Source organism: Sarcophilus harrisii, chromosome 3, assembly GCF_902635505.1.
Source record: "Sarcophilus harrisii chromosome 3, mSarHar1.11, whole genome shotgun sequence".
Taxonomy (NCBI): Eukaryota; Metazoa; Chordata; class Mammalia; order Dasyuromorphia; family Dasyuridae; genus Sarcophilus; species Sarcophilus harrisii.
In genome coordinates this window covers 540446882-540459118 of record NC_045428.1, presented here as the reverse complement: position 1 = coordinate 540459118, position 12237 = coordinate 540446882, and the positions used below count along the sequence as shown (strand labels likewise).

General features: G+C 43.0%; 1 protein-coding gene across 2 annotated transcripts; it reads right to left on the bottom strand.

Annotated features, from left to right (window-relative positions):
* Positions 1-673: 673 nt before the first annotated feature.
* TEKT2 (tektin 2) lies at positions 674-10449 on the bottom strand. Of its 2 annotated transcripts, none has more exons than XM_012546191.2 (10): positions 10373-10449; positions 9408-9616; positions 8996-9121; positions 8590-8795; positions 3941-4084; positions 3551-3665; positions 3180-3287; positions 2864-3007; positions 1849-1928; positions 674-1038 (listed from the first exon to the last, which is right to left on the bottom strand). In XM_012546191.2, exons 2-10 carry the CDS (start codon positions 9558-9560, stop codon positions 702-704), a joined length of 1413 nt encoding a protein of 470 aa, XP_012401645.2. In that variant the 5' UTR covers positions 9561-9616; positions 10373-10449; the 3' UTR covers positions 674-701. The 2 variants fall into 2 exon arrangements, with proteins under 2 accessions (XP_012401645.2, XP_031818000.1); XM_031962140.1 differs by lacking the exon at positions 10373-10449 and adding an exon at positions 9930-10358.
* Positions 10450-12237: the final 1788 nt, after the last annotated feature.

The window sequence follows — 12237 nt, the reverse complement described above, 5'->3', positions numbered from 1 at the left end:
CTTAAATGGGTCAAAATGATTAACATGAAACTAAATAGAAATAAACTTCTATACTTGGTTTAAAAATAAAACACATGCAGGATGGGAGAGATCTGGCTTATATGAATAAGACCCAGGGATCTTAGGGTACTACAAGCTCTCCTTGCTGTGTATCAATAATGAGGAACGTGATAGCTTTGCTATGTTCTACCTTGATCAGACCACTTTTGAACCACCATTTTCCATTCTTGACACTACATGTGTAAAAAGGACATTGAAATCCAGAAGGCAAAGATAAAGATGGTGAGCCTGCTACTCTATAGGATCTGGGAATACATCTATGAAGTCTTGGAAGGGCTGTTATGCGGAAGTGAGCCAATCTAGGGGCTGTGAATTTAAACTAGGGAGACAAGTTTAGATTTGACATAAGGCTTTCTCCCCAGCATGATATCCCCAAGTGACGTGGGTTTTCTCAAGAGGTTGTAAATTTCCCCTTACTGAAAGTGTTCACACAGAGGGTCTAAGATTGTCAGTGATGCTATAGCAGAAGGTCAGGTTAAACTAGATCACTCTTAGATCTTCCCAATTCTTTAATTCTGTCATTCTGAGATTACTCTTGCTCTTGACACTAGGCAAAACCTTCTCCCAAACCCTCACAAAAGTCAAGCCACATGATTATTGCTATTACCATCAGTATTATTACACCTAATGTTTTATTAGACTTAGACTCTCCCATTCCCGGTCCCATTCCTGGTCCCATTCCCGGTCCCATTCCTGATCCCATTCCCGATCCCATTCCTGGTCCCATTCCCGGTCCCATTCCCATTTCCTGTGGCCCCTTCATGTGGAGCCAGCTCCTGCTTCTGGTTCTTGGGTGGGGCCAGATAGCGGTTGGTGGTTCGGTTAAAGGTATCTACTTCTGGCACAAACTTCTCAGCTGGTACCGTCAGCTTTCGGCGGATGTCCAAACACTTGGAGTCCAACATCAAGGAGTTGGTTTTGCAGGCAATGTCAGCCTGGATCCGGGCCAGGTGCTTGTAAAAGCTACCTCGAGTATCCCTGGGAATGTTGAGAAACACTTAGGGCAAGGCTACTCCTGCCCTCTCTCCTTGTGGCCCAGGAAAGAAGCCACAAAAGGAGGGCGGGGAAAGGGGCCCGAACTTCAATGTGACTCAGTTACCATGTGCCAAGCCACAGCAAAGACAGCAGCTCCTGGTAGTCAAGTCCCACAAGCCCTGGCCCCAGTCCCAGGACTCTTCTAGTTTAGCTCTGGCATTAGCTTTTTGTAGGTTTGGGAAAAGTTCCTTACCTTCCCTGGCACTTCAGTCTGATCTGTCAAAGAAGGGAATTAGACAATGATCCTTGGAGATGCTCTCATACTCCCAAATATTACCCTACTCTGTCCCCAAAATATTCTTTGTATTCTTGCTCCTCTGTGCTTTTGCTCATCTTGCAACCTGTACCTGGTTGCATCATTCCTCCTCCCTATTTCCAGCCTTCTCCTCCTTTAAAGATTAAGTCAAATGCCATCCAAGACATTCCTCCAGGAAGCCTTTCATAATCCCCAGACTCCATAAGGACATTTTCCATAGAACATGACATCGCGTTCTGTCTGCATTTCCTCCCCATGCAGTGATCATTTAATATCATGTGTCTGTGGTTTACTTTGGGAGCTCCAAAAGGGAAGAGTATTATCTAGTCTTTAAACTTTACACCACAACCACACCCCCAGCTCCAGATTTGCAGTTCTTTACACTCAGTAAGAACTAAAGTTTGTTGAATGAATGAATCAGGGATCATGTCAGCCAAAGGGCTGGAATGGCTTCTGGGACCCCAGGATTCTCAAGTTCACTAAGCCCCCAAACCTACTGTGCCTGAGTCAATTTCTGCTTCAGGGTAGCGATGTTAGCTTCCAGCTGATGCACTTCATTAGTGAGCCCATATTGCACCTGGTTAAGATAGAGATGGGGATCAGAAGATCCTTCAGTTCTACTGATTCAAGAGTTGTAAGAAATCCTAGTGAGACTTGGCTATGTCTTTTGTGTAACTTTTTGTTGAGAACATGAGAATGTGCTTGCAGTTACCTGTTAGAGTACCAGGAAGTATAGAGAGGGAAGGCCACCTTCCTTGTGCATTGATTAATAAGTTTCCTTTATTAATGACCTCTATTTGTCTTGGAAATCTAGCCAGTTCTCTGAGTAAATGCAGTCATCCTAAAGGAATGAACAAATATTCTTTGGTGGCTCCCTTGAGATGGAGCATCCTACACCTGGAAGGCTGCTTTATTTCAAGAGTAATGTATCAAATGAGAATACTTAGTGTACTGCTTTCTTTGTTCTCAGCCTATAAAAGCCCCTTAGTGAGAAAAGGACTTTGAGAATCTTATCTAGGAAGGACTGTACACCTTTCCGGGGAACTTTTCCCACTCTTGAGACTCTGAATAGCTGTGATTAGGGATTCTCCTCATCAAGAAATTCAGGTGTTGGTGCTTTCTTTGAGTGGTGATGATGTATGTTGTTTGTTATATTGTCTTTATTGTGATGGTAGCCACTGTGTTTAATTATTGTGTATTTTATGCTATAAATTTGCTCTTCACTTAAGTCTTATTTGAATTTGAATCAAGGTGTAATAATAATCTGTTGAATGCAAATTTAGAACATAGATTAACCTTACAAGAGCTCAGCCTTATACATTTGTGTTCATCTTCAGGGAGCTGAAAGGGAAAGATCTGAGGTTGTTCTATTACTATTACTAAATGTGTATACACACATGTAAGTTATATCCCCTCCTTCTAATGTCCATTTTTTCAGGACTTCTTGGCATCAAGCAGGGGAACTCTATTATATCTGGCTGAACAGAGACATGTGAATACACATGCATATACCTGGTCCCTGGACAGCTCCATATTAGGCCTATATGTTCGGATATCCAGCCTGGTGTGTGCTAGCTTCATATTCCGCATCTTTATGGATAGATCTTCCTCCACCTGTCGGATATCCTCCTCAAAGTCCACAGTTTCTCCCAAGGTCTAAGGGAAGAAGCCAGAGGGTGGGTGGACAGGCTTCCCTGCCCACTCTTCTCTGCTGATGACCCATCAATATTGATTTGATTCTGTGCCTGCCATTTCTCCAAGCCCACCCTTGGTTCCCACTCCCAACCCCCAGATCCTTCAGAGTCTTGGAGGCCAGTGGGCTTCTTACGCTTTTCTCCTGCCACTTGAGCCCATTCAGGGCCTTCTCTATTTCTCGCATCCTCTTTCTGAAGGCAAATTCAGTGGCCACACGCTGGGCTTCCAATTCATTGTTAGTCTGGGGTTAAGAGTTAGGAAATAAGGGAAATGAGAACAGAGCCAGGGGTACAATAAAGTATGAATGGGATGTGGGAATATGGTAGGGATCAAGGGAGCATGTGATACCCTGATAAAGAGAGGGTCCATTAAGGGGGAAGGGAAAATGGGCAGATGCATTCTCTACATAGACAGATGAGTTTATTTATGTTTGGCAAGGATGTTGATGAGCTCCTTGAGCAGGAAGGGAAATGAATTTTTGGGAGCCTGGGTGCTGGGGCTCACCTCAGCTATGGTGAGGGCTGTAGCTTCCCGCAGGTCTGCAGAAGCCTTCCTCTCAGCCTCTGCTCGTTCCTTGTTGTATTGACTAAAGTCATCCCACTGCTGTATCGTGCAGGAGCTGGGGCAGCCAGAAGAGCCAGAAGAGCCAGAAGAGCCAGGCTCTCACAGGGCCCAGGAGGCCAGGCCCATAAGGGTTATACATGGGTTACAAAGGAATCAGACATTGGCCACACATGGATTGAACAAGGGTAGGATGTGAATTCTTTAAGGGCTGTCTGGTAGACAGGGTGCATGAATGAGTAGGTAGAATCAAACCCCATGGGTAGGGAGGGTCCATAGACCAAGGAGAAAGCAAGGGAAGGTGTCATCTCAGGGTCAAAGACTCAGACTTACCCGTTGGGAATGCGGGTAGGGTTGACCTTCAGAGAGAGATTGGGGGAGTGAACATTGAGTGAGAGGCAGGCTCGATCTATCTCTAGTGCTTCCATCTTGTCTCGATGGTCAAAGTTCAGTTGCTGCCTTGCCTCTTGAAGAAGGCTGAGGAAGACAAGGACTTAAGGGTTCAGGTGTCTTTTAATTACTAACCAGACGGACAGACAGATGTAGTTTTTAGGCCCAATTTAGGGCCCAGTTCAAGGTAGAGCTCCCTCAGGTAGAAGCTGAGTGAGGAAGAGGGTCTCTTTCCTGATTTTTACTCCTAATTCTTTAGAAGGTATCAAGCTATTCAGACATTCTGATACCAGCTTCAAAGCCTTGGGTGCCAAATCTGCCCAGATAAAGAAAAACTGCCTTTTTGGACCAATCTGAGGCCAGCCACACAGCCTGAGGACTGCATAAAAACTTCCAACTTTAGCACTAAGAGTGATTTGCTCCCAAGGTCATACTATGAATTGTAAAAAGTCACCAGTAGGACCCAGGTCTCCTAATTCCCTGCACTGGGCTTTTTCTATATCTGCCTAGTGTCAGAGATGCCAGTGCTATAATGGGAAGTTTTGATTCTGTGACTTTGAGATTAAGATTCTCATGTTCTGGCCAAAGGTCAAAGGCCCCAAAACATTGTACAGTTTTCAGGGCACTTTCTCATCTATGATCTCACTTTATTCTCACAGAAGTCCTACAAAATAAGCAAATGTTAAGGGGCCTTATAGTCAAGATAGGAATTTGTTGTGGTGGTTATTCAGTTGTTTCAGTCGTGTCCAACTGTCCATGAAAACATTTTGAGGTTTTCTTGGCAGAGATACCAGAGTGGTTTGCCATTTCCTTCTCCAGCTCTGTTGACATATCAGGAAACTGAGGCAAACAGGGTTAAATGACTTGCCCAGTGTCACACAGCTAGTAAGTGTCTGAGGCCAGATTTGAACTGGATGAAGATCAGGATGAAGAAGTCCTGTGTAGTTATACCCCAATTAGACCATTTGGAATGAGATCTTGTAATGAGACAAATTGTCAGTCATAGAATATAGAATATCACAGATGGAAAGGACCTAAAAGATGACTTATTCTAACTTTAACTGAGGAAAATGGAACCCAAAAAAGGAAATGGAATGTTCCAGGACACAGTCAGTGATACCATTGTACAACCCTAAATTGACTGATATCTATTTAATGCTGGGATTTCAGGGAAGTGTAAAAACGTCTCATAGCTTGTTCTCATTCAAGGGGAGTCTCTAAAGAAGGGGCAACAAAGCATGCTGGGTGATCCAGTGATCATATATGAATGTACTAAGTATAGATAACTACAAATTCTAAAATAAGGAACAATTTGACCTTGGAGGTACCACTAAAATTTGGTGGGATGAGAACCATGGCTGGCATATGGCTAGGTAAAAAAGATAAGGTATAAGGAGGAATGGGCAAATTAGAATCGTAAATGAATGTATATAAGGTGATCCAGAAAATGGGGAGAGTAAAGTTTTGGAAGCATAGTGGAGAGAATTTAGTGAAGATGAATAAGACAACTATCTTGAAATATTTCAGGGGTTGATATCTATTAAACAGAGTGACTCCAAGGGCAGAATTTGAAGCTTGGAATGGAAGCTGTAAATAAAGTCTAATGGGAAGGAAAAAAATGATTGCTAACAGAATTACCCAAAAAGGAAATAGTGCGGTATGCAAGAGCTGAAGGTGGCGGACTCTCAGGGATTCTGGCCAGCAATGGGCTTGTACTGGATGTCCTCCACAATCTCTTTGGCTCTGATTCTATGTGATTTTTTGGCAGAATCCAACAAGAGCAGCTTATCAAGGTAGGGGAAAATTTAGGGGCATCAGGAAATACAAGTCTGGAGGGAACAGGTGACATTTTCTGAGTGGTTTGACTTTGAAGTTGCCCAACTCCTAGAGAGAGTTATCTACATTTGTCTTCATTTCTTTAGCATGTACCTTTCTTAAGACCTCAAAGCCTTTCCACATTGGCTTCTATTCCCACCCTTTGTGCTGAAATTACTTTCTGAAAAGATGCCAACAATATATCTCTCTCCCCCAACCAGTAATCTCTTTAAAAAAAAATTTTTCCCCCAACAATCTCTTAGTTGATAAATCAGATGGCTTTCATCAGTTCTCATCCTTCTTGATCTCCTTGGACAGTGCTGACACTGCTGAGGTAGTATGGCATTGAAATTATGCTGCTGGAAGGAGTCAGCTGGATTCAAGATTTGAATCATGTCTCTGATTCCATCTGTGTGACCACAGAACCTTTCTAACTTATCTATAAATTGTGAATAATAAGCCTGTACTTCCTATGCTTTATAGAACTGTTATGAGGTTCAGATGAGATAACAACATAAGCAAAATTCTTTGTGAATCTCAGATGACCAACTATTACTATTTGTGACCACTCCTCTCTCCTCCTGAACATTCTTCTTTTGGCATTGGAGGCATTTTTGTATATGGGTTCTCCTACCAGGGGAGCCAACCCTTCTTAATCTACTGCCAGATCTCTTTCAGGCCACAATAGATGCTCTGGCTGAGGCGAAGTCATTCCTCATGGATCTCCCTACTGGAACCTCTTTATTTCTCATACTACATGTTATCTTTCGGTCTCATCATACCCAACAGTTAAATTCCATGATACAAATGACTCCCAGATCTTCCTATTTTTAGCCATAATATCTCCCTTGTATTCCAGAGTTCTGCATCTCCAACTCCCTACTGAATACTTTTATCTGCATAACTTTATCCTCAGTTCAACATGTCCAAAAATAAACTAGTATCTTCTCCCCTATCTCTCCAAACCATTTCCTCTTCTCAACTTTCCTGGTTTGGTTAATGGAACTGAGGCTCCTGGACCCAAAATTCTGGAATCATCTTTGATTCCCTGTTATTCCTTATCCTTCTCTTGTGCCTCCCAGTACCCCTACCGCATCCCCCCAACTCATCAATTCAATCTGTGCTATATCTCTTGACTCATCGCTTCTTCCTACACTGTCATCATTCTGGTTGATAGCCTTATCACTTCCTACTTTGTCTAGCTTCCTAAACTGGTCTCCCTGCTTCCAGATTCTACCCTTGCTCATTAATCCTTCATATAGATTGCTAAAATAATCTTCCTAAAACACAGGTCTCATCATGTCATTTTCCTCTTAAAAACAAAACAAAACAAAACAACCTTCATTGGTCCTCTTATTGCTTCTAGGAAAAAATACAAATTTCTTAGTATTTGAGAACCTCCACAATCTGGCTTCAAATCTACTTTTTTTTAAAGCCTCATTTGCATTTGACTCATCACACATTCTGTGCTGCAGCCAAGCTGGAATTGTAGCTGTTCCCCAAACTCAGCATCCTATCTCCCACCTCTAAATTTTCCCAAGCTCTCTTCATGTAATGAATGTTTAGTCAGGACTAGCTCTCTGGAGGACCTTGGGATCGGCCCAAGTCTTTGGTCTTAGTGAAGGAGGAAGGACAGCCACTACGAGGCTGGTCAGAGATGGAGTCTGGAATTCTCTTGTGTCTGTGGCTGAGAGCTGCAGCTGAGAGAGTGTTCTGAGACTCCCTTTAAATACTCCAGTAGGATTACTTCACTACTGCACACTAAGTATGTACAATCACACTGAGAATTGTTGAACATTATATCACTATATTATCCTAAATATATGCCAACTAGATTGATCACATCATTACATCACATTAAGTATATGCTTAGAGAACCAACTATAAATACCCTGAAGTCCTAGATTCAAGTACACCTTTTCAGAATTCCTGCCCTCTACATCTCCAGGCCTGAAATGCACTACTCTGCCTCAATTTCCAAAATTCCTATTATCTCCCTATAAGGCAACCTGAGGCTCAAGAGCCAACTCCCTCCATGACTAATATAGACACATATCCAGATGCAAATGTTCTTTCTTGCTCCAAATTTCCTTACAACATGTTGCCTTTGATCTGTGCACATTTTGTTTTGTATCACCTTCATTTTTGGATGTATCCACATACCAGCCCTGAGTAAAATGCCAGCTCTTTGAAAGAGCTGTCATTTGTCACATCTCTTTGTATCCCTGACATTTAATGTCATTCTCGCACCTAGCAGTAACTTTGTACATGGAGTTTACCTGAATTTTGAGGGGGGAATGACTATTATTACTACAGGACCCCATATGTGAGAAAGTTTGATGTGCATCATCTATCTCTAAGCTCTCCTGAGAAGCAGGTCATAGATAACCCTCCGTTTTTCAAGTAATTCCAGATCATTCATAATCCTTCCCAACCAGGAATATGATATTCCATGCATATTCAATACTTGATGAGTGAATGTCTCTAATTCATGATTCTTGGCCACAAGGACATTGATACTTTAGTATACACTGCACATAGGTGGGCATGTGAGTAAGGCTGCTGGCATATATATATATATATATATATGTATATATAATATCCATCACATGTGGGACATGCAAGCATGTCTAACATACTCTGGGCAGACACGGAACCTATGCATCCCAATGTAAAAGACATGCATGTGTGCATAAAAGCAGGATTGCACTGGTAAAGCCAGGTTTACCTGCACGTTTGCCTATGAATACGGGTACCATTTCCCCTCCAGTCCTCACCAAAGTTGCTCAAAGATCTCTCTGATCTTCTGCTGCAGGGCTTCCTTGGCACAATCAATCACCTCGACTTCCTTGTGCAGCTCATCCTCCACAGAATCCTTCACCAAATCAATGTCCCGCCGGCTCTCTCGCAGTGTTAGGCACTCAATGGCCACATCCATTGGGAGGTTCTTGGCCTGCAGGGCCCTCTCTGCTACCTCCTTCATCTAGGGGTGAAGGGCAGGGGGAGTGAAGTCCAAAATGATTCTTCCAGTTTGGATTAATGCCCTGTCAAACCTCTTGATACTAGAGTGGATGTCAAGGGTGAAATGCCAGTTGAAGCCAGCAATACCTCCCTGCCCAAGAGGGTGGCTGCCCCATGATTTCCCTGGTACCCAATTTTACACCTTGCCCTCAGCTCCCTTGCCTGTGTCAAGGCATCAATCTCAGTATCTAGGTCAGCTAGACATCTGTCTAGTGTCTCCTTCCATCGCTCAACAGAATCTATTCGCTCTGACAGGCGGGTCTGGTTGTCATGTTCATCCCATATGGTCTGGAAGAGAGAGGAATTGTGTGAGAAGCAGCATGATTTAGTAGAAAAAAGATTAGCAACTGCTACTTCATGGCTGTGTGACATTGGGCAGATTACTAAACCTGTTTATTTCTCCATCAGTAAAATGTGGTTAATTGTTTGCACAATTCCCTTTACAATGTAACTATGGTAAGGAAAGTGCTTTGGAAAGCTTGATGTATCATTTAAGCTTGGGGGAGTTATTGACAGTTAGGGATTTCAGGGGATACATGTTTCTTTCCCCATTCATGTGATTCTTTCTCCCTACCTGGTTTTTGGTCTCATTACGGAGAATGCGGAACTCCTGTCTCATCTGGTGTGAGGGATCCCTCTGCTGTTCAGCATTAGAGGAAAGCTGGTGGTTGCTATTGTGCCAGTCAGATAATTGGAAACGTTCACTAGGCTTGCTCAGTGTGGCCATGGTTCAAGGCTGGAAGGGGCACTCACATCTGTCCCTGGATGCCTTCAGCTTGCTATCTACTAGACAAAAACACCGCCCCCCCCCCAAAAAAAAAAACTGGATGAAATCATCTAGCAGCTTCTCTCCCGTTCCCACCCTCCATTCACTGCCATGCATTTTCCTTCCTGTCCACCTTCTCTTCTTCCCCTTTCAGAATGCAATTAAAAGGTTTTTTCTCTAGCAAGCTTTCTTCTCTTTTCACAGTGAATGTGCACCTATGTGCAGAGGAAGAAAAAAGGGGAAAGTCCTTTCTTCCTTAAATCCCAGTAGTACCAGATAATCAGCATGTCCCTAAGAAAGGACCTGAACTAGGTCGATAGAGTTGGATACCTAGTCGTGCTCAGCTGAGGGAGGAGCTACCGTATGTTGGCAGAAGATGGCCTGGTGGACAAGAACATCCCCCCAAACCTCACACCAAGTGTGCCAGTCTCAGTCAACCGTTCATTGTCTCAGTCACGTCCCCTCCCCTTAAGCCCTACATGGGCTCTGGGCTGGAGGTTACGTGGGAGACTAGGGAAGTGTAAGATACAGTCCTCGGGAATTCAGTCTGGGTAAGAACTCCTGAGAGGGGCTTCGGCGCCTCAAATTCGGTTGGCTGCCCAGTCTTCCCGGCCTCCCCGGAGAGGATGGAAGGGCATGGTCGGGTTTGGTCAGAATGAGATGGGAGCCCAGCAGGCGCTCCAGCGACAAGGCGAGATAGCCCAGTGCGAAAGGGTGGCTCAGGTCTGAGGCGTCCACCCCTCTCCTCACTAGCTTCTCAGGGCTCTGCTCACCTCTTCCTTCTCGCCCAACACTGTTCTCTGGGGCCACTTAAGCCACCCCTCGGTAGTTAAGCACGCCCGGGGGGGGGGGGAGTTGCTAGGCAACAGCTCTCTCCGAGAGCCAATGGGAGCCAAGCCTCCCTTGTTTAACTTGGCAACGCCGGAGAGGAGAAAACTCGAAGCGAAGGGGGCTGGGGATCTTGGGGTCCGAGGAAGGCGTTCTTTGATGGGGAGGAGCCTAAGTGGTAAGTTATGACGTCAGCTACAAAGTCTCTGATAGGGGAAGAAATAGACAGGATTCTGTCCCTAACAGTAAGAAAATGGCTCGTCGGGATCTCAGTTCTGCTCTCGGGTGACAGAATGCTAGTTGTAAAGCCATGGGCCAATCACCAGGTCTTTGGTTTTCAGTTACCTTATTTGTAAAATAGGGATAGTAATGCGTGGGGCTTTTAACTTCACAGGACTGAAGTAGCAAATGGGATAATGTATGCAGAATGATTTGTGACCAAAATAGATGAATGAAAGGATTAGTTTGCTTAAGACCAAGAAAAATGTGAGAAAGGGAAATAAAGGATAGGAGAAAACTAAGGGGGAAAAAAGTGTCATACACATATGGATGTATGTGTATGTGTGTGTGTACATATATATGCATGTACGCATACATATATAGAGAGGAAAACAAGCATTTATTAAGCACCTACTATATGCCAGGCACTCTGATAAGCACTTTACAAATATCTCATTTGTAATTGGGTTACTTACCGTCTAGGGGAGGGGAGGAGGGGAAGAGAGAGAAAAAATTTGGAACACAAGATTTTGCAAGAGTCAATGCTGAAATTATCTATGCATATTTTTTGATCGAAGTTTTTTTATTTTTAAAATATATGCAAGGATAATTTTTTAGCATTGACCCTTGAAAAACCTTGTGTTCCAATTTCCCCTCCTTTCCCCCCATTTCCTCCCCTACATGGCAAGTAATCCAATATATGTTAAGTATGGTAAATATATATGTTAAATTCAATATAGGTATACATATTTATACAATTATCTTGTTGCACAAGAAATATCAGATCAAAAAAGGAAATAAGTGAAAAAGAAAATAGAATTCAAGCAAACGGCAACAAAAAGAGTGAAAATGCTAGGTTATGATCCACCCTCAGTTCCTACACGGTCCTCTCTCTGGGTATAGATAGCTCTAGTCATCACAAGATCATTAAAACTGACCTGAATCATCTCATTGTTGAAAAGAGCCACATCCATCCGAATTGATCATCATATAGTATTATTGTTGAAGTATACAATGATCTCCTGGTTCTGCTCACTTCATTTAGCATCAGTTCATGTAAATCTCTTCAGGTCTCTATGAAATTCTCCTGCTGATCGTTTCTTATAGAACAATAATATTCCATAACATTCATATACCATAACTTATTCATTCTCCAACTGATGGGTATCCCTCAGTTTTCAGTTTCTTGACACCACAAAGAGGGCTGCCACAAACATTTTTGCACATGTGGGTCCCTTTCTCTCCTTTAAGATCTCTTTGGGATATAAGACCTGTAGAAACACTTATGCATAAGTTTTGAAAATAGAAAATTTTAATAAAACATATGAATATATTCTCAAGTCATACACATTCCTCTGTTGGCCGCATCCAAAAATATGTCTCATTCTGCATCCTGAGTCAGTCCATCACCTCTTTTCTAGATGTATAAAATGTGCATCCATATTGATTCTCTGCAATCAAACTTGATCATGACATTGATCAACATTGTTTCTTTTTATAAAGTTGCTATTATTGTTTAAATTGTTCTCTACTTCTGCTCTCTTCATTCAGCATCAGTCTTCTTAGGTGCTTAGGTGAAACTGCACCTTTG

What these genes read in the sequence shown, in the direction of transcription:
- TEKT2 (XM_012546191.2), bottom strand. Translation starts at nt 9,560, where the DNA reads ATGGCCACACTGAGCAAGCCTAGTGAACGTTTCCAATTATCTGACTGG. An exon ending in GAGATCTTTGAGCAACTTTG is followed by an intron (nt 4,085 to 8,589) that starts GTGAGGACTGGA and finishes TGTCTTCCTCAG; the next exon opens with CCTTCTTCAAGAGGCAAGGC. An exon ending in CCTACCCGCATTCCCAACGG is followed by an intron (nt 3,666 to 3,940) that starts GTAAGTCTGAGT and finishes TGGCTGCCCCAG; the next exon opens with CTCCTGCACGATACAGCAGT.